This window comes from Phoca vitulina, unplaced genomic scaffold (assembly GCF_004348235.1).
Source record: "Phoca vitulina isolate PV1807 unplaced genomic scaffold, GSC_HSeal_1.0 scaffold2, whole genome shotgun sequence".
Taxonomy (NCBI): domain Eukaryota; kingdom Metazoa; phylum Chordata; class Mammalia; order Carnivora; family Phocidae; genus Phoca; species Phoca vitulina.
The window spans coordinates 5,160,658-5,181,249 of NW_022589705.1; the positions used below are offsets into that span (position 1 = coordinate 5,160,658).

At 43.8% G+C, this 20,592-nt stretch overlaps 1 protein-coding gene across 2 annotated transcripts in view; it reads right to left on the reverse strand.

Moving 5' to 3' along the window:
• Nucleotides 1–20,592, reverse strand: part of SLC22A15 (solute carrier family 22 member 15) — a 74,440-nt gene that overhangs the window by 30,631 nt on the left and 23,217 nt on the right. Inside the window, exons 3-6 of one of the 2 annotated variants that reach the window (XM_032420813.1) lie at nucleotides 19,473–19,535; nucleotides 7,255–7,387; nucleotides 6,462–6,626; nucleotides 4,124–4,253 (exon numbers count right to left, since the gene is read on the reverse strand). In XM_032420813.1, the coding sequence (XP_032276704.1) occupies nucleotides 4,124–4,253; nucleotides 6,462–6,626; nucleotides 7,255–7,387; nucleotides 19,473–19,535 (491 nt within the window). The remainder of the gene's footprint in view (nucleotides 1–4,123; nucleotides 4,254–6,461; nucleotides 6,627–7,254; nucleotides 7,388–19,472; nucleotides 19,536–20,592) is intronic. The other variant, XM_032420820.1, reaches the window with a different exon arrangement.

Consider the following 20,592-nt stretch of genomic DNA (forward strand, 5'->3'; position numbering starts at 1 on the left):
CTCTCTGATGTGTTTTTTCCTCTTCACACTTCTGTGTGCACAGCTAGAGGACTGGTCAGAGACAAACTGGGACAGGAACAGGGACACCTTGTTTAGTAAATACAGCATCCAGTACCTTTTGATCTAATGTGACATGATTTGCTTAAAATGAAACTTCTACCTATAAGTACCACTGGCTATTGAAGATGCCTTTTAGAATTCTCCGTGCCTTTCCGTAAGGATAGTGAAGTGGCAACAAATACCATGGAATTTGGAACTTCGTGGACAGTAGTCCATCAATAACTACTTGTTGAGCACTTTCATTTTGTATCGAGCGATGTAGCAGGTGCTCAGAGGAAACAAGAAGGCAGAAATTCTTGCAGAGCTTTGCTACTGGGGAGAGAATATTTGTGCACATTTGATCATCAACAAAAGCAGGGACTCAGGCCTTCTACAACAGCCTGAAAAATCCCTTGATTTACAGCATCATTACCATGCGATTATTATCACTAATACACAAGCAGATAATCAAGCAAAATATTGTTCTGCTGGGAGTTAGGTCTGCCGATCATCTAGCGGACCCACTGGCCCTAACAACCAGGTGGCTTACGAGCTACCACGTAAACCACCTGATTGACTCTAACATATAAAGAACATAAACAAAGCCTACGATGAAGATGGAGAGTACCGCTGGGAGGGAAAAGTAAGTGAGACACCAGAAATCTGTTGTAATAAAAATTAAAACCAAGGGGGACAGGGAGGTGAGAGAGAGGAGACCAGGGAACAGCTGAAATACTAACAGTCACTATCTTTGGGTCATTTAGGTCACTGTCCCCTTTCCCTCAAACTTCCCTGTTTTCAGAATGGTTGATAAGCATTAGTCACTGTTAAAATGTTTGTAAATTACTGTTACATAAATGTTTACATTACTGCTAAATGTTTATAAATCCTTTTTATACTTGAGAGATATTCAAGCTTTGGAAATTTGAGTTACTAAACTATTTCTGCGTGGGGAAGGGTCTGTCTTGTACACAAACCGAGGACCTGACTGTCCCCACATTTGCAGAAGCCAGTAAGCTTACTTACACAAAGGCTCACCTCGCTGCCAACGGATGGACTCGGGAATATAAATTCCAACACATGCAGATTTTGCATATCAAACAGCAAGACGTGTTTTTAAAAGAAAAAGCAGTCTTTGAACACGCTGCCCTCTACACAGTGCTGGGGGCACCTTCAGAAGCTACAGTGCTAATTTAACAATGTTGTCTCTGCTCAAAATATGTCCTGTGAATTTCTTAGAAGGTGGAAAATCTTTGTAAAGTATGGAGGCGCTGATTTTTAGAGTAAAACTGTTCAAATCCACATACTGTGAAAATGAGGAATTTTTAAACTACACACTAATGTTTCTAGTAAAACAAAAAAAACAAGGTATGACTCTAAAATAATGTGACTTTTTCTTACATTGCTGACAGCTAATTCTGAAGGCTATTTCCCCATATTTTTGTGCCCACACCTGTCCAATGGATCTGAAGGATCATCTGTGCGGAAGGCCCTGGGCTTTGGTGCTGGGGGACGTGTGACCAAGCCCAGCACCTGCAGCTGTCAGGAGGAAGCTCCTGGTGCAGAAAGAGACGGGCTCCAGCGTGAGGTGGAAATAGAGCACTCGTAGGGTGCGGGGTAAGTGCTGGAGAATTCAGAAGCCAAAGCAAATGACTGGTAGCTGGAGGTGTGATGGGGAGAAGTCTGGAGGGGGTAGCATTCGAGCAAACCCGGGAGGCCAGGAGTTAACTAAGAAGAACTGGAGAGCAGGGCGTGGGAAGGGCAGGGGCAGCATCCAGCAGGGGGCCCGGAAGCAGGACGGCACAAGATGACGCCAGAAACTATAAGCAGCTCGCTGTGCCTGGCACACAGGATATGGGAAATGGGCTGGGAGACGATCAGAAAAGATAAACTGCAGGCTGACCGTGGGAAGGCCTAATGGAATAATTATATATTTTGGGTTTACATGCTCTTTTCTCTCTGTTTCCTATTGTTTCCCGACCTGAATTCATCTCCCAGGGTGTGGACGGCCCCACCTAGCACTAGGACCGTAACAAACTCAGACCACATTCAGAAAAGGCAGGCAGAACAGCTCATTCCGTCCATCAAAGTTGCTCTAAAGAAGACTTATTGGCTATTTAAAAAGAAAATTCATTTATCTACCCACATTTACATGACTGCTTATTAATTCAAGGATGACACTAGGTACCCATTTATTCCAAAAATGTATAATACACGAACTAATAAAATGTTGTTAGTTTCCCTTTCTGGTAGGATTATCTCATTCCAATTCACATAACTAAGTACATTTAATACATTTTGCTTGTTTAAGTATAGGTAAACTATTTCTATTATATTCATTCTTTAAAGTTTATCTATTTATTTTTAAGTAATCTCTACACCCAATGTGGGGCTCGAACTCACAACCCCGAGATCAAGAGTCTCATGCTCTTCCGACTCAGCCAGCCAGGCACCCCACTGTTATATTCATTTTTGCACTTAATTCTCTTATTTCAAAGAGAATACAAAAACAGATTTCAGTTCGGGCGCCTGGGTGGCTCAGTTGGTTAAGCGACTGCCTTCGGCTCAGGTCATGATCCTGGAGTCCCAGGATCGAGCCCGCATTGGGCTCCCTGCTTGGCGGGGAGTCTGCTTCTCCCTCTGACCCTAACCCCTCTCATGTGCTATCTCTCATTCTCTCTCTCTCAAATAAATAAATAAAATCTTTAAAAAAACAAAAAACAAAAAACAAAACAAAACAAAAAAACAGATTTCAGTTCAATCCTCAATCCACCAAATCTCAATTAGTAGAACTTGAAAAAAGAACGACTACATTAAAGATGCATCTGAAGGAAAATTCTGCCACAGATATCGCTCACTCCACTGGCCGAAAATTTTATTTATTCCAAAGATTTTAATGATTAAAATTACAGGTCTGATACCTCAGGAGAAAGCCTTTCACAAGCACATTAAAACTTCTGGTGAAATAAAACTAAAAACTCAAACTTCTTTTTTTTTCCAGATTTTATTTATTTGAGAGAGAGAGAGCGCATGAGTGGGGGCAGAGGGAGAAGCAGACTCCCCGCTGAGCAGGGAGCCCGACCTGGGACTCGATCCCAGCACCCTGGGATCATGACCTGAGCTGGAGGCAGATGCTTAACTGACTGAGCCACCCAGGCGCCCCTCAAATGTCAAACTTCTTAAACACATCATTAAAATGATGAAATAAGAAATGGAATAGTATTACTTCTTTGTGACACAGTATTTATGAGTGAAACTGGTTTCTAAGCCCCAACAAGATGGTCAGTAATGTTAATTTTATGGAGAACTCTGTAAATGTCTCTTAAATATTTGTTTTACTGTTACTGGAGCCTGAGGCTATTTAGGGAAGAATATTAATACATAATATTATTCTATTATATATTATGTAATATGTATTATATAACAAACACTATTAATGACATTATTAATAAAGTATTTGCTATGGGAAGAAAGAACTTGTAAAAGAGCTCTGAGTTGGGGGCTCGCCTTACAGCATTCAGGGCACCACGGTATGACATCTGAGCAAGTTGTTGGGAGCATCCTGCCCTGACCAGGGAATCACCCTTTTACCGCTTTGAGCCATCTACCCTAAGGATTTCTCCCATATCTGAGAGTCTTCCCACGTCCACATTTAGAGGCCCTGAAATAAGGGTCACCTGTAGGACGGATAGTTGCCGCTACATATTGGGTATGAATGGACTGTGATATTTGCAACATTGTACCTGAGTCAGATGCCAAGCACCTGACCTGATCCAGCCTGAAGATGTTCAGGCTTGAGGCATTAGGTTACAAAAGAAACTGGCACCCTGGGTCAACAACTTGAAGGTTAAAATGCAATCTATGGAGACGTTACTTGAAACAAGGGATACCTGCATTCTGAATTAATTAAGCATCTCTCTTCCCAGCAGCTGCCAAGCATTGGACCGCTTGCGGGATTTAGCTCTTCACCAAAGTCAGTTCAGGCAAACTCCTGAAAGGGAATAACGCTGCTCATTGACCCGCATCCTCTTAAGACATTCCTTCTGCATATTAAATTAAACCTCTAAGAGGAAAAACTACTCACAATGACAGGAGAAAGACCACCATTCCCTGTAGGTTAACCAGAACGGCGAGGGTCCTCCAGGAGCGGATGAAGTATCCCAACAGGGCATACTGGGCAATGCCAACTGCGAAGAAGAGGCCACCGATAGATCCTAATTCAGGGAAAAGACATCTGTTACTAGAGAAAGCACCATCCACCGCCACCCTTTCCAACCCGAGTCACAGAGCCAAAGCCTTCTTTGGGAGGTGTCAGCAGGAAAGAAAAGCCTATATGAGTATTGACAGATGAGAAAAGTGGCAGAGAGGCTAGTGAGTGGGTGGAAAAGGAGGAAGCACAGGCAAAAAATACAAACCACATGTGGTCAGGAAGAATTTTAAGGGTCTGCCCTAGTGCTTTCTGCACTGAAGGCCGTGCTGACATCTGCCTGCACATCAGCTGAAGCTTGGAAGGATGCCTTGCTGCCTGGCGATACGGGTTTTAGGTCATCAGATTATTGCAATACTGAGACCTCATCTTATCACAAAGGTTGTGCCTCAAATCCTCATCTTAAATCACAGGCTACTCTTCATTTCTCCCTCTTGCCCTTCCCCATTTGGTGTATCAGCACCAGATACAGGACATTTTATAGCTCTGTTTCTTTTTTTTTTTTTTTTTTAAAGATTTTACTTATTTATTTGACAGAGAGAGACACAGCGAGAGAGGGAACACAAGCAGCGGGAGTGGGAGAAGCAGGCTTCCCACGGAGCAGGGAGCTGGACGTCGGGCTCGATCCCAGGACCCTGGGATCATGACCTGAGCTGAAGGCAGACGCTTAACGACTGAGCCACCCAGGCGCCCCTAGCTCTGTTTCTTGTCTGTCTCCACGAAGCGTGGATTTTTGCCAGCACGCTGATAGGAAAAAAAATCAACCATGGGATTGTGAAAAAGACTATGCTTTTCAAAATAAATGCTGAGATGGGTATTAAGTCCACTGGCTTGCCCAATATACATGTGAATTTATACCTCTGACACACCTTCTGTAACTGCTACCAGCACAGTGAATAGTAGTCCTCAGGACTGTTTACCGCGCAGCCTTTTACATACATTGTCCTATAAAGCAGGTGCCATCCGAGCCCTACACAGAGAGGAAACCGCACCGAGAGGTCAGGGGCCGCTGTCTAGGACATGGAGCTGCGTGCAGGACGGCTGGGACCCTACCGTGTCTGCCTGACTGTGGAGCCTGCGTGCTGTCCCAGGCCTCTCTCTCCACCCTCCTAGGGAGAGGCAGGCTTCTGTGGGCAACCCACAGCGACAGGACCTTTTTGATCTTGCTACAAGAACTTTCTACAAGAATTCTGTAAGAGAACTGTGTTCTTGTTTTCTTGCCCAGAGATGATCAATTCTCTAGCCATAATGACATGTCTACTCTGCCCTAGTGAGGAAAAGGGGGGTAGCAGAAGGGACAGCTGAAGTGGACGCATGTTCAGGACACCAAATCCGAACATGTGGTCCGATAAGTAAGGGAGTGGGGACACTATGATTTCCCTGGAAATTTAAGATAATCAATAGCTATTACAGTTTCGTTACGGTGCATCAGATAGCACCTGGCTTCCAAGAATAACACTTTCTGTCATTGCTCAGAACAGCTCTCCCCACTCCGATCCTTCAGCAAGTCACTGTCCCATCAAAATCCAGCTCCCATGGCCGTCTTCCCTGCTCCTCTCCCCCCACTGTGTCTAAGCAAGCCCCTGTCATGTTTCACGGGCCAACCACAATCACCTCCTGAATGACCCCTCAATTTCTCCTCCAATTTCTCTCTCTCCACCCATGGTCCATTCTCCATACCTCTGCCACAGTCGTCTTTCTGTATCCTATCGGATCCTATCGCTCCACTATTTAATTCGCTCACTGGCTTCTTACTGCACTTCAAATAAAAACAAATTCCTCATTTGGCCTAGCACAGGCCCTACATCATCTGGTCCCTCCAACTTGTCCCTCCCCTGCCTAGGAGATAAATATTTAATAAAAATACAATAAGAAAGCGCTGGGAAAGGAGTGTCTAGGCTTTCTTATGTCTGTGCTATTTTTCAGTTTAAGGTGTAAACGGTTAATGCCTTCCCGAGGAAACTGACACTCTTGGAATAATCTGGAGGCAAGCTCACCATCTATGAGGCAGGTCCTAGGGAGACTTTCTACAGAGGGATATGAATAAAATGACTTATTCAAGGTCATACAGAACAAACCCCGGAAAGCAAATCTAATGGTGAGATAGAGTGCCTCAAGTCCAAGTGCATTTTTAGATTCTGGGGTTCAGCTGGTTCCCTGCGAGGTTTTCTGGGGCAGCTCACCATGTCCGTCATCTGCACGGAGTGAGCAGTACCTGCGAGTGCCCAGTAGGCGGTGCCCACACATTCGTTCAGCAGGACGAAGGCCACCAGCGACATTCCTCCGTTCATCACGCCCACCAGGAAGCGAGTTACTGCGAAGAACTCATAGGAGGGGGAAAACCCATTTGCAATAGCAAATAAGATGTCAAGAGCAAAACCTAGAATGACAGGAACAGCAGTCAATAATCCGGATGTAAAACAGCATTTGATCAAAGCAATAAATTATACTTATTTTACGTTTGTAAAGATACATCTTTGTAAAGTTAAGTTTTCTAAGCTATGCTTTTAAAAAAACTTTTCTCTTAAAAACTATAAAGAAAAACTAAGGTTTCTCTTTCTTTGTTACAAGTTGATATCTGTCAATCATGCACAGTTTTCAATTTTCACAACAGTGTGGGGAATGGAAAAATCCCAGCTCATGCTCAGCTTGTCAAAAGAACTATGCTGGGTCTTATAGAGCATATTTGAAATGAACAAATGAACAAGATACAAGGAAATGGATCTAGTACACTGGCTCAGTCTCTGTTCTCTTTAGAAACGTGGCATAAGTTAGAATTCGGGAGTTGCCAAAAGCACCATCATCATGAAAAGCTTAGATGCAAATACATAGCCTTCACCAGGTATGCTGCTGGTCCCTTTAAAATGCTTGGCCAGAATCAACTCTGGCTGCAGTGTGGCCTCTTGCCAGTGTAATAAAAATCAGTTCTGTATCCACATGGCAATTCCCTGAGAACCTTAAGGAAGTAAGTCCTCCTATTCAGTTCATGAACACTCTTAACTGATTACCTGTGAGATAGACTTTTTTCCTTCCGAAGCGATCTGAAAGCTGACCAAAGGAAATAACTCCCACAAACACACCACTGAAGAAGAAAGAGCTTGCTGCACTGACTTTGTAAGATCTGTTGGCAATTAAAAACCACTAAAGGAAGAAAAAAGCAGAAGAGACATTTAGATCACAGAAAAGGTGGATGGACTGTTAGCTATTAAAAAAAAAACAAATGTACAACCAAAACTTGTACACTGGAAATTCTCTACCGCATTACCCACTACTAATCAAAATGTGGTAGATCATCTATCTTGGAAAACATCCAAGGAGGTTTTGTCTTCAGAAACACTAGAAATCATTATTATTATAATGTGCTCCCGTAACACTCTATACACATCTTATTACAGCACTAAATATAGTATATAATAGCTAATTTTATTCATGCATCTGTGATGCATAAAATAGGTCCCTTCTCCACAGTCCTTGTATTTCTTGAGAGAAGGAGCCATGACCCACCCATTCCCATTTCTCTGCCGCCTTGAAAAGGAATGAGATTTTTGACAAGCTAGATCATAGAAAACCTTAACTTTATGCTGAGAGAAATAAGCAGACAAAAAAAGACAAATATGGTATGAATCTATTTATGACGGGGATATTGTGATTTATAGTAAGAAATCTATATTTGCTGTCCATCCACTGTTCCTGGCACATAGTTCCTGAAACCCTTGTAATTTCCTACAGAAGAGCCATAGGGGCATCTTTGGTTATGGTACTTAGTTTTGATCCCAGTTCCTGAAAAAAACTTCAGAGCAATAAAGGAGAAATGGGTGTCCTTTGTTATTTATAACAAGCCTCTTTCAACCACACCTGAGTTTATTTAATAAGATGACGTTTGGAAAGGCCCTTAGATGGGGGCTGGTTGCCAGGGGAACCAACCCTCATGATTAGAGGGTTATAACTTTCAGCCCCTCCCTCCCACCTGCCCCGCCCTTCGGGGAGGGGAAGAGGGACTGGAAGTTGAACTAATTGTCAATGGCCAATTATTTAATCAATGATGCCTATGTAACGAAGCCTCCCTAAAACCCAAAGGGACAGGGGTTCGAGAAGCTTCCCAGTTGGTGAACACGTGGAGGTGCTAGGAGAGTGGGGCCCAGGGAGGGCCTGGAAGCCTGCACCCCTTCCCACATGCCTTGTCCTGTGTGTCTTCCATCTGTCTGTTCCTGAGTTATCCTTCATGATAAACCAGTGATCTAGTGAGTAAGAGGTTTCCCTGAGTTCTGTGAGCCGCTCTAGCAAATTAATCTATCCCGAGGAGGAGATTGCAGGAACCTCTGTTCTCTGGTCGCTCAGAAGCACAGGAAACAATGTGGACTTGCAACTGTCATCAGAAGGCGGGGGCGGGGTCAGCCTCGTGGGCCGGAGCCCTGAAACGGGTGGGATCTGAAGCTACCTCCGGATAGAAGGTGTCAGAAGGGTTCCCAGGGGCTGGGGGAATGGGGAGTTAATAGCTTCACGGGTACAGATTTTCAGTTTAGGATGATAAAAAAGTTCTAGAGATGGACAGCAGTGATGGTTGCATGACATGAATATACTTAATGCCACTGTACCCTTAAGATGGCTAAAAGTGTTACATTTTATGTATATTTTACCACAATAAAAAAATCCCACAATCCCTTAAGTACTATTATCTTCTACTTTAAGGAAACTCAGGAACTTAAAGAGAAAGCAGTCATCCCCTGCTTAAAATGCTATTATCTAAAACCCCATCTGGTGGTGTGTTAAGGAGATCTTTGGTTGTAAAGGTTTATAAGTGAAGCTGCCACACAGAGACAGACAACCAGGGAATGCTCATCTTTCCCCCTCACGGTCCCCTCTCCTGGAGTCCGTGAAGACAGGCTTAGGAAGAGCCCCAATGCGCAAGGAGGCGCCCCCCGCCCCCCGACCTTGGCTGTCCTTCACCTCCTGGACCTCCCTTCCCTGGCTCCATCAAGGCTCAGAGCACATCTGACTTCTTCTCTTGTATTTCCTGTAAGACCATGACGGTGAAGATCCTGACCAGACAGCTTCTGGGCATCTCTATGCGGCAACAACAATAACAAAATTCATGACGCTAGGGCAATAATATTCACTGGAAAATAAACAAGAATAAGGCCCCCTCACTAATAATGCTGGACTTGACTTCTAAAGTCCCCTGTTCTTTACATGCAGTTCTTAACCAGGTTAGTTAACTGGTTTTCCCAGCCCCTCTCGGATGAGAAATCGTCAACTAGGGTGTCACTGCTTTTAGAAATAGTAATCAGGAAGTTACTGCTCCTGGTGGCACTCATGGTACAAATAAGAGGGATGGAAGCGATGTGACAAAAATCTGAGATATGTCCCAGACAGTTTTTCATTTGGGTATTCAATAAATTGACTCGTTTCTACTGAAGGTTAATGACTATACTAAACACTGGAAATACAGATGTGAATAAGCTGGACATGGTCCCCTCCCTCAGGGAGGGTAAGTGCCAGGAGAATAAACACAGAGGGAGAGACTGGGAGGGAACCTCTTCAAATAAGGGATTGAGGGGAGGCTTCTCTGGGGAGGTGACGTTTGCACCTGAATGATAAGGGGTGACCACCCTGGAAAGCTGTTGAGAGAACATGAGAGTAAGTGCCTTACCCTAAGGTAAAGCACCCCCAGTGTGCCCCCAGCGGGGGTGATATGATGGGGCCAAGAGGTACACAGGCGTCAGATCACACTGGGCCCTGGGCCACAGTGAGCTGAGGTGTTATTCCAGTGCAAAGGGAAGGTGCTGCATTACTGGACTTAAGATTCTAAAGATCACTCTGGCCACTCTTAGAGAATGCATTACAACAGAGAAAAGTGGGAGCAGGGAGGCTACTGTACTAGCTCAGGAGACCATGGCAGCTTGGATGAGGGTGGAAGCAATGGGGATGGAGGATTATGAGGACTTAGGATGGATGCTGAAGGCAGAACTGGCAGGACTTGCTGATGAATGACATATGGTGGGGGACAGAGAATCAAGGGTTTCACCTAAGTTGTTAACTTTTGCCACTCAGTGGATGACCTTTATTGAGATGAAGAAGGTGGCAAGCAGGGATCATGTATGTGGTGGGAAAGAAAGAGCTTTGTTTGGACTTGCAGAGGTTAGGATCTACAAAACACCCAAGTGGCGATGCCAAGCAGATATCTGGACATGAGTCTTGAGCTCCAGGGAGAGGTTATGAGGGCTTATGAACCTACAGAGAGGGAAGAGGTTCAAGACTGGGGCCCGGGACACTGCCATGTTCAGAGGCTGAGTAGAAAAGACCCATTATAGAAAACTCATAAGTTACAGTGTAGAGAGCTTAGCCTCTCACAGAAGTTGGGAGATGTCACTGCAAAGTAAAGCGAGCAAGAGAGGAAGGCAGAAGGTGGGCTCAGAAGCAGGGAGCGAAGAAACTCCCACCCGATTACTTCATTTCTTTTTCACTGAAGTATCAAGTGAGGTCACCAGCTGAAGGAGAGAAGTGGAGGGGGCATTTCAGGTTTCAGGAGGAATATGACAGACTCCTCTCAGGAGTGGGACATGACCTATTCAAGGGAAATGTTGTGGGATTGCCAGGCCATGTCTTTAAAGACATTAAAGCTTTGTGGTTACTAATTTTGTGAGGAGGATGTTGGGAGTTAAGCTTACATAGAGCTGGGGACTTCCAAGAAGTACTACAAAGTGAGAGAGGCACCAGGACATTATGGGGATTTGCAAAGGAGTGATTATTGTAATAATGGAATATATGCTATTTAAGGAGAAAAGGCCGACATACGGGGATGGTGGGTAGAGAAATAATGTCATCATCAGAAAAATCCCCTACATCATTAACTTTCCTGTACTTCCCATTCTTGCCCTAACTGAAACTTGGTGATCCCTTGCAGAAATCATTCAGTGAACTGGATCCTTCTCAACTGGAGACTGCTTTTCGTTTTACACCCATGGACCTGAGAGCCTGGGATGGGAGAAGACAACCAAGCTTCAAAATCATCAAATCGCCTAAAAATCACATTACCAGATGGTGTAATCCACTACCCTTCTAGAGCTGATAGAGATGCTAGCTTGTTTTAAAATAACCACTCTTCCTCTCTTCCATAGTAACAGTATGTTTGCTGGGCATATGGCTACCCAGATTGAAGACTAATGTCCCAATCTCTCTCACAATTAGGTATGACACATTATCAAGTTCTGCACAATGAACGCAAACAGAAGCACCATGTGGCAGGTGCTTTGTGTTAAGAGACAGCTGATTTACCCTTTGCCCCTTCTTCCTTTCTATCCTACTGCTTAGAATGTCCATATGAAAGCTGGAGCTTTATCTGGGGCCATGATGAAGAGGGCCACATCTTAGGGATGGTGAAGTTAAAAGCTGAAGAAGCCTGGGTCCCTGAGAACAATGGGGTAGGACCCAGGTATTGGCACAATTTTTAAGTTCTCCAGATGATTCTCATAGGTAATCAGGTTAAGAACCCCCGTCTTAGACCTGGTCATCCTCAATAGCTGTATCATCTCTAAAATCTTGATTTTGAATATCCTACTTGCTGTCCTCCCATCCCCTACTCTTCCAACTCACTTCCCCCAGTACCCTACTACTAATATTCTTGAGCCTGTTCAAGACCCCTGGTCACCACACTCTACAGTAAGTATGGCCTGAGTCAGCAAAAAAGATTAAATCATGGTAAGAAGATTTAAGAATGTGTAAAGAAAAGGGTAAAATATATTGTAAAATTTCACATAAAAGAGATTAGAAGAGTTCTGGAATTTGAAGGAGAAATTGTATTTTGTGAAAAATTAATTATTTTGGATTATAGATAGTTCTGTGATAGAATTTTCAACTCATGAGAAATGTCTATGGTGACATTTTTCAGGTTAAAAAATAAATCAAATCTTAGATATCTGGTTGGCCTAGAAAATGGATGATTGTATTTGTCACAGGGATATTCCTTCTCCTACAATGGCCAATTAAAAAAGGCCTCATTGTACTCATTTTTAATACCTTGAAGTTTAAACAATTTCTTTTTATGTTTTTCATGGTGTTAGTGTTTGCTTTGGTGTTTTCATGCCTTTAAAATGTAGCCAGCACCTCTAGCTTTGATTATCCTGCACGTCAATTTTTCCTAGTCTGTTTATATGGCCAAGATGTTTAAGCTAATACTGATCTGTTTTCTGCTTAATTAATAAAAAGTGGCTAATGTGTCTTGTCAATAATCAACTGTTCTGTTGACCACATTTGCAGAACTTCTCAAATCCACCAAAAAGGCCATAATAGTCACCCTTCCAACAACTTGAAAGCTGTCAACTTGGATGGCAGTTTTAGGAAGAAGTAGCCCACGAGATGTTTGACCAGCAAATTCCAAATTCTGATTCTCAGGCTGCCAGTTTCATGTGTCAAAGTAATTTCCAGTAATTCTTCATCATGTCAGTGCTGATTGGGGTAAAGCACTTCCTTATTTCTCCTGGAGTACATTCAGGAATGGATAGAAAAATCAAAAGGTATTGTCAAATTTTAAAAAAGCAAATTAAAGCATGCAAAGCTGAAATGCAGAACTCCCTGACAAATCTAGGTAAACTGGGTATGGTGGATTCAGAAACATCAACTCAAAAGACTTAGGACAATATGTTTACAACCAGCTTTCCACATGCACCATCCCCCAACATGTGAGATTTTGGTTTAAATGTTTTGTTTCCAACTTTTAAAACTTTTCAAATATACTTTATATATTTATCACATACCTATCATGTGATCTAAAGAGTTTTATTTTGTCAAGGTTCAGACAAGATACACTAGGACAGTGGTCCCTGTAGTATTTGAGAAGATGTACTGGTGTAACTTATTTTTAAAGTTTTGGAAAGAGATCACCTGCCAGACTAGACTCAATTGCTAGCACATTTTCTTGTCCCTTTGGTCAATACTTAGTACCAAGGTAAAATCCAAACCAGGATATCACCAGGACATTGGAAACTAAACTATAATAAAACTACATGTGACAACTGTTACAGTCTTGAAAAATGTGCTTTTTATGAGGCTCTAAATTGTAAAATTCATAAATTTATAAGTCACTCAAACCCTTAATTGGCTAGAGATTATTAAAGGGATGACTCTCCTATTATTTTTTTAAATGACAAGCCAAATTCTAAAACTAGAATGTTCTTTTTATACTAATTCACTTCAAATTGAAAAATCACTTGCAAATTGAAAAAGCTGGAAATCTTTTTTTCCCATACATTAACAGAAAAGGAAGAATATAAAGACAAGGTATTTTCAGTCTTTCAGGATGACCTAGCTAAATCTATTTTCGTCTTGTAAACAACATCTGTATTTTTAAAAATTTTTTATTGTTATGTTAATCACCATACATTACATCATTAGTTTTTTTTTTTTTTTAAGATTTTATTTATTTATTTGACAGAGACAGACACAGTGAGAGAGGGAACACAAGCAGTGGGAGTAAGAGAGGGAGAAGCAGGCTTCCTGCGGAGCATGGAGCCCGATGTGGGGCTCGATCCCAGGACCCTGGGATCATGACCTGAGCTGAAGGCAGACGCTTAACGACTGAGCCACCCAGGCGCCCCAACATCATTAGTTTTTGATGTAGTGTTCCATGATTCATTGTTTGTGCATAACACCCAGTGCTCCGTGCAGAATGTACCCATTTAATACCCATCACCAGGCTAACCCATCCTCGCAACCCCCTCCCCTCTAGAACCCTCAGTTTGTTTTTCAGAGTCCATCGTCTCTCATGGTTCGTCTCCCCCTCCGATTTCCCCCCCTTCATTCTTCCCCTCCTGCTAGCTTCTTTTTTTTCTTAACATATATTTCATTATTTGTTTCAGAAGTACAGATCTGTGATTCAACAGTCTTGCACAATTCACAGCACTCACCATAGCACATACCCTCCCCAGTGTCTATCACCCAGCCACCCCATCTCTCCCACCCACCCCTACTCCAGCAACCCTCAGTTTGTTTCCTGAGATTAAGAATTCCTCATATCAGTGAGGTCATATGATACATGTCTTTCTCTGATTGACTTATTTCGCTCAGCATAACACCCTCCAGTTCCATCCACGTCGTTGCAAATGGCAAGATCTCATTCCTTTTGATGGCTGCATAATATTCCATTGTATATATATACCACATCTTCTTTATCCATTCATCTGTCGATGGACATCTTGGCTCTTTCCACAGTTTGGCTATTGTGGACATTGCTGCTATAAACATCGGGGTGCACGTACCACTTCAGGTGCCTACATTTGTATCTTTGGGGTAAATACCCAGTAGTGCAATTGCTGGATCGTATGGTAGCCCTATTTTCAACTTTTTGAGGAACCTCCATACTGTTTTCCAGAGTGGTTGCACCAGCTTGCATTCTCACCAACAGTGTAGGAGGGTTCGCCCTTCTCTGCATCCCCGCCAACATCTGCCATTTCCTGACTTGTTAATTTTAGCCATTCTGACTTGTGTGAGGTGGTATCTCATTGAGGTTTTGATTTGGATTTCCCTGATGCCGAGCAATGTTGAGCACTTTTTCATGTGTCTGTTGGCCATTTGGATGTCTTCTTTGGAAAAATGTCTGTTCATGTCTTCTGCCCATTTCTTGATTGGATTATTTGTTCTTTGGGTATTGAGTTGGATAAGTTCTTTATAGATTTTGGATACTAGCCCTTTATTTGATATGTCATTTGCCAATATCTTCTCCCATTCTGTCGGTTGTCTTTTGGTTTTGTTGACTGTTTCTCTTGCTGTGCAAAAGATTTTTAATCTTGATGAAGTCCCAATAGTTCATTTTTGCCCTTGCTCCCTTGCCTTTGGTGCTAACATCGGTATTTTTGATCATATGATTATCACAATCATTGAGTTCATAAGCCGGGCATGTATTATACTGTATTTTCAAAAAGGATTTGAGTGGGCTGGCACTAAAGGCACTGGCACAGTCATTCACTCATCAAAAGAAAGTAGGGCTGAAGGGAAATCAGGCACCAGCAGCAGGTGCCTCAAAAATAAAAGATGAAAGGAACATAAATATGGTGAATGCTGGTTTTGAGTACAGAGCCAGGTGCCACGCAGAGCCATCTAGCTCTTAAGGATGAAAAAAAGGCACGCAAGCAGAAGTGAAGAGTGTTGACTATTGACAACACTGGGTAGGAGTGAAGCATCCAGGAGGTTTTCTCATATTTGGATTCTTACTGCTCCGAGGCTAAGAATAAGATGGCCCCTCCCATAAAGGGGTAAAATATTGTGGATGTCAAGAGAAGGTGCTCTAGCTGCAACACAGAGAGTGGAATAGACCCGTCAAAGGTCATTACGGTGATCCAAACCAGCCTGGATGGGGTGGGGGATTCAGAGAAGAGAATGGATTCAAGCTGGAAATAGAGACTTGGGTTGAGCCACCCATGAATAGCTATTATATGATGCCAAATAGATCAATCACAGATTGAGTGAAGCTTGAAGATAAGTTTTAAAGGAAATAACAAAATGTGTTTTTAGCATCTCCCTTGAAATCATCAAACCTTCAGCTTTATGGAAATATCACAAGTCAAAACAGTCATTTTTCTGACATGGCAGAAATAGGATAATCTAAAAAAATTAATTATTGCTTTAAAGTGGACTGCATGCTTATACAATCCTAAAAACAAAATTAATGTCCAAGTGATGAAAACTATGTATCAAAGACATATCAAATGGGAAGGCTCAGCACCTTACAACCAGATAGCTAAAAACCAACCAACTCTCACATAATATTCTCCCCTAATCCCAACAAACACCTTTTACAACAGGTATTATTATTATTATTCCCATTTTATAGATGATGCAGCTGTAGCTCAGACACGATCACCCTAGAGTAAACCAGGGAGCCTGCACCCGATGCTGGCATTGGTCTCAAAACCACCTTCTTTGAGTACTGTATGCTTGAACTAGTTAAATCATGTAGGCCTTGTGCTTGGGAACATGAGAAGGCTGGGAGTGCAGAGAACAGAATAATGTACTTAAAAATCAACTTCCAAAGTGTTTTATTTGGGGCGAGGAGGGATTTATCACATTCCACAGTATATGCTTTAAATACAAATACCTAAAATTTCTATATTTTTTTAGGATGGATTTATTTATTTCAGAGAGAGAGGGAGAGAGAGAGGGATCATGTGCGTGCACACGCATGAGTTGGGGGGAGGGGCAGAGGGAGAGAATCTCAAGCAGACTCCCCACTGAGCAGAGAGCCAGATGCCAGGCTCCAGCCCATGACCCATAAGATCATGACCTGAGCCACAACTGAGAGTCAGACGTTCAACTGACTGAGCCACCCAGGCGCCCCTAAAATTTCTGTATTTTTAATTGAACTTTTATGTACTATTGATATCCTCATATACCCACATGACACAAAAATGCACCCCCAGCTTGTTTGCTTTTTTTTTTTCCCCTCTGCTGAACAGCACGATGCTATCCCTTCCCTATGGCACTGGAACACAGATTATAAGATACTTCTTAAATTGGTCGTGAATAAGGTGAAAAAGCAAGAGGAACCCTTCTTAAATGAACTCTGAGAATTCAGACACATATCCAGTCTCTGCCCTGCGCAACTTCTCACCAGCTCTGTCAATGTCACAAATTTGTCTGTCTCTGCTTCAGTTTTTTCCTGTGACCTGAACTGTCCGTTCCCCCTCCCCCCCCCATGTATGGTGACATTTCATGGAATAAGAGTTGAGAAACACGCTGTAGCCACAGACCACTGTAACAGAAGAGACAGTGCATGGTAAATTAAAACCATGCACCCTAAGCTATCCAAGCAGTGGGTCCTCTCCCTTCCCTGAGGAGGCTGTGCATGCCTGTCCTCCTTGTTTGGACCCACAGTGGGTGAATGTGAGTAACGCCTCACTCACAAGTGAATAACGGAGGGCCACTGGCATGCAGAGCCCCGGGGAGGGCATGGCTCCCCACGGAAAGCAAACATCCATCACCCCACTTTCGCGTGAAGCCTGGCACCTCCAGGAACTGACTGCCCTCGGCTCAGGCGGTGCCCCGTCCTCCCACACTCACTCCAGCCCCACCTCGTCCCCGGTGAGCTCCTGTTCACCCTCCACGGCCCTGCCTGATCCGCTGGAGCTGACCACGTTCTCCATTCTGCTCTCTCCCTATTTTTGCTTCAAAAATGACGTTCGGTGAACTACACGTTGACTTGTCTCTCGCGTACAGTGCTGTGAGCTTCTTAAGGACATACTGGTGTCTAAGTGCCTATGTGACAGGGCCGGCACTTAATGAAATATTTGCTGAACTCTTTATGTAACAAGAGTGAGTGTTACGGTTTATAGGCATCTTCACACACAACATCTCAATGTCACGAACTCGAGGATCAAGTTGTGAGCTTATGGACAGGCAGGGCAGGAACTGCCTTCCTCGTCACTCAGGAGCCACTGAGGGGTGTTCTCGCAACAGGAAGAATGAAGCAGATCTGGAATCAGAGGGGTTTCTGTCTTCCATATGACATGTAGAATCCTTTGGCTTTATCTTTAGCCTCTACATCAATGAGAAAGAAAACTATGGAGAAACACCCCCCTCCCCCTAACAAAACCATTGCAGTTTTCTGGCTAGAGAGGCAAAATCTGTGCCACTGAAACATACTTCCAAAAGCCTGAGTGACAGAAGCAGTGTGGCCCCTGAAAGCACTTTCACTGGCCCACAGAGAGCCCCACTGGGAGAAGCAGGGAGGAGGAGGAACACTGCCATGAACAGCCCACAGAGCATAGGGGTGGGGGCAGCAAGCCAGGCGGGGGCCATGGCAGGTCTCTGAGGGGCACCCAAGCCCCTCGCATGGCTGCCGTGTCTCTTCTAAAGGTGAACTTGTTCACGAGCCTGGGGTACATCACTAGTCCCAACTCGGACCTCCCTGTGGAGGGGAATGGACCCAATGGCACAGCCTACTTGATCATCAAGAAAAAGGAAGACAAAGGAAGCTTCTCCCAGCAGTCCAGACAGGCCAGCCAAAATGGGCAGACAGCACTGGGCACGTGCTTACTGACAGAGCTCTTGCTCACCCCCAGTCCTGTTTTGGTGAAAACCAGGTCATAGGACAAGGGCCAGAGCCCGACCCAGACCCTCAGCGTGTCTGTATTTCGATGCTGCAGGACTGGAACAGCAACGGGGTCCCCCATGCACCTGCAGGACAATCCTCAAGGAATCCCCACAGGGCAAGCAGCAAGCCGGGTTTGGCTCCCTGAAAGATTCTCGGTGCTCCGGTAACCAGCCCGACCGAGCTGCAGCCCTCCACCGTCCTGTAACCCCATAAACATGTTCACCGCTTTGTACAGGAAGATCTCACTTCAGGAGAAAATCAGGTAAGCAGAGGCCTCCAGTGACTCGGGAGCACTCGGACAGGGTATTTCAGGGATGGTTTCATGGTGATTAACTAACTTGCTTCGTTCCAATGTAGTTGTCACTCTGAATTACCACTTAATGGGTGAAGTGTGCAGGCTATAACAATCAGTGGTACCGGCATAAGGAAGCAAGACATTAAAAAAAATTAGCCCCTAAAGCAATTATTGCAGTGAATTTTTCACATAGTTTTAATACTCAGTCTTTTGACCCCAGGGTATGTCTTGGGGAAAATATATTAATCTCAAGATAATAATCAGTCAATTTCAGTTCTTCAATATCGACGATGATATTAAAGATTCCAACCTTACTCTTTTTGGTTGCAAACATTAATTAAGCATGATAATTGTGTGCCTCCGTGATATTTGGTACTTTCTGAATGAGTCAGAGCTCGGGGAATAATTTGAATACAGCAGACAGCAATTTGCTACATAAATTCACCCCAATGGCTACTAGCTCATTTTAAAATAGTCAATACTTCTAGATTAGAGGGGTTCTTTTTTGCATTAATACCAAGTTAATCACATCTACATAACCTTTTATTCACCCTTCCCCAAACCCTCCATGAATAACTTCTGCAAGCCCTGACCTGAATGTAATAAGGTGCAGGGGGTGGGGGGTTTAAAATATGCATTTTTAAATACAAACTGCTTAAACTATAGGGTTCTACGGGCTCTATCTTGATATTTATTTTCAGGGGTTTTATGTGAGGTCAATGGGCTTTATACTTGCTTTTTTTTTTTAACTCTCATTTTATACCAAATTATTTCAATAAAAACCGTATCGTATCTATATACCACAAATCTATATATTAAGAATATTTACCAACTAATGGATAAGTTACCTGACGAGTTCCGGGACCAGTTTCAATGCCACCACTTTGTAGATTTGGAGGAGCAACGAGAAACTACAGAGGTAATTAAAATTGAATTAATGCTGAGAAATTCATGAAGGGTTTGATTGGGGAGGACCACATGCACCGAAACAAAGATGAGCTCAACTAGGGGTGCAGAGACAGCAGCCCTTAAAAAGGGGCTGGCTAAGGAGTGACTGCAATTCCCATCCCGCCCAGCACTGCTGGCCCCAGTGGCAGCTCCTTGATCCTCATTCTCGTTATTCTTCCCTCCACCGCGGCTTCTCTGCTGACTGTCATTTTGGTAGCGGCAGCAGGAAACTTGGAAGCCACCCATACCACCTGCTTCGAACCACTTCAGGACCCGAACACCACCCACACAGGGCTCTGGTGTCCAAGGAGGAAGGAGAGTGCGGGAATTCACACGGGACTCGCACACCCTGCGTGCTGGGCATGAGGGTACACGAGCTGGATGCTTTATTTGTACCCTGAAATAAAATGAAATGACTTCAGGGAAAACATGAGATCTGCACTAAAAATGGAAAGCAGACGAGCGTCCTCTTGGGTCTGCCTGAATACATTCGGAGGAGAGACGTGGGTGGCCCCGTCACCGAGGGCAGCTGGTTGAAGAGCCCGATGCAGGCGAACCTCCGTGGAGCTCGGGGGCTGCTGCTTGCTGGACCTCATTCTCCCTGGCTACTTTTGGTTATAGCAGTAAACTGCTAAGTTTCTTTGGGCTTGACAATTATTAAAGCTTAACTGAATCGTTACTACTTTGGTAGTACTTGTGTGTTTTTCGGGTTTTGGGTTTTTTTGGAGGGTTGGGGTGGGGGGAACTGCTAGCCAGGATCCCCACGAGATGGATACAAATATCCTGAGAGTTGCATGATCACCCTGGGGAAGGCAAGCTATCTGCGGAGTGACAGATTCGCAGGTAGGCTGATTCCCTCTTTCCTTCTGCTTCGGTCACATGCCACAGGAATCTGTGGCCAGGCTCCACCATCTACTGTGTGACCTTGAGTAAGTCGCCAGCTACTCTGAGCCCCCACATTCTGGTATTTTTCATTTACGAGCCACAGTACAAACACTATGACTGTCTGCCCTTCCTCCT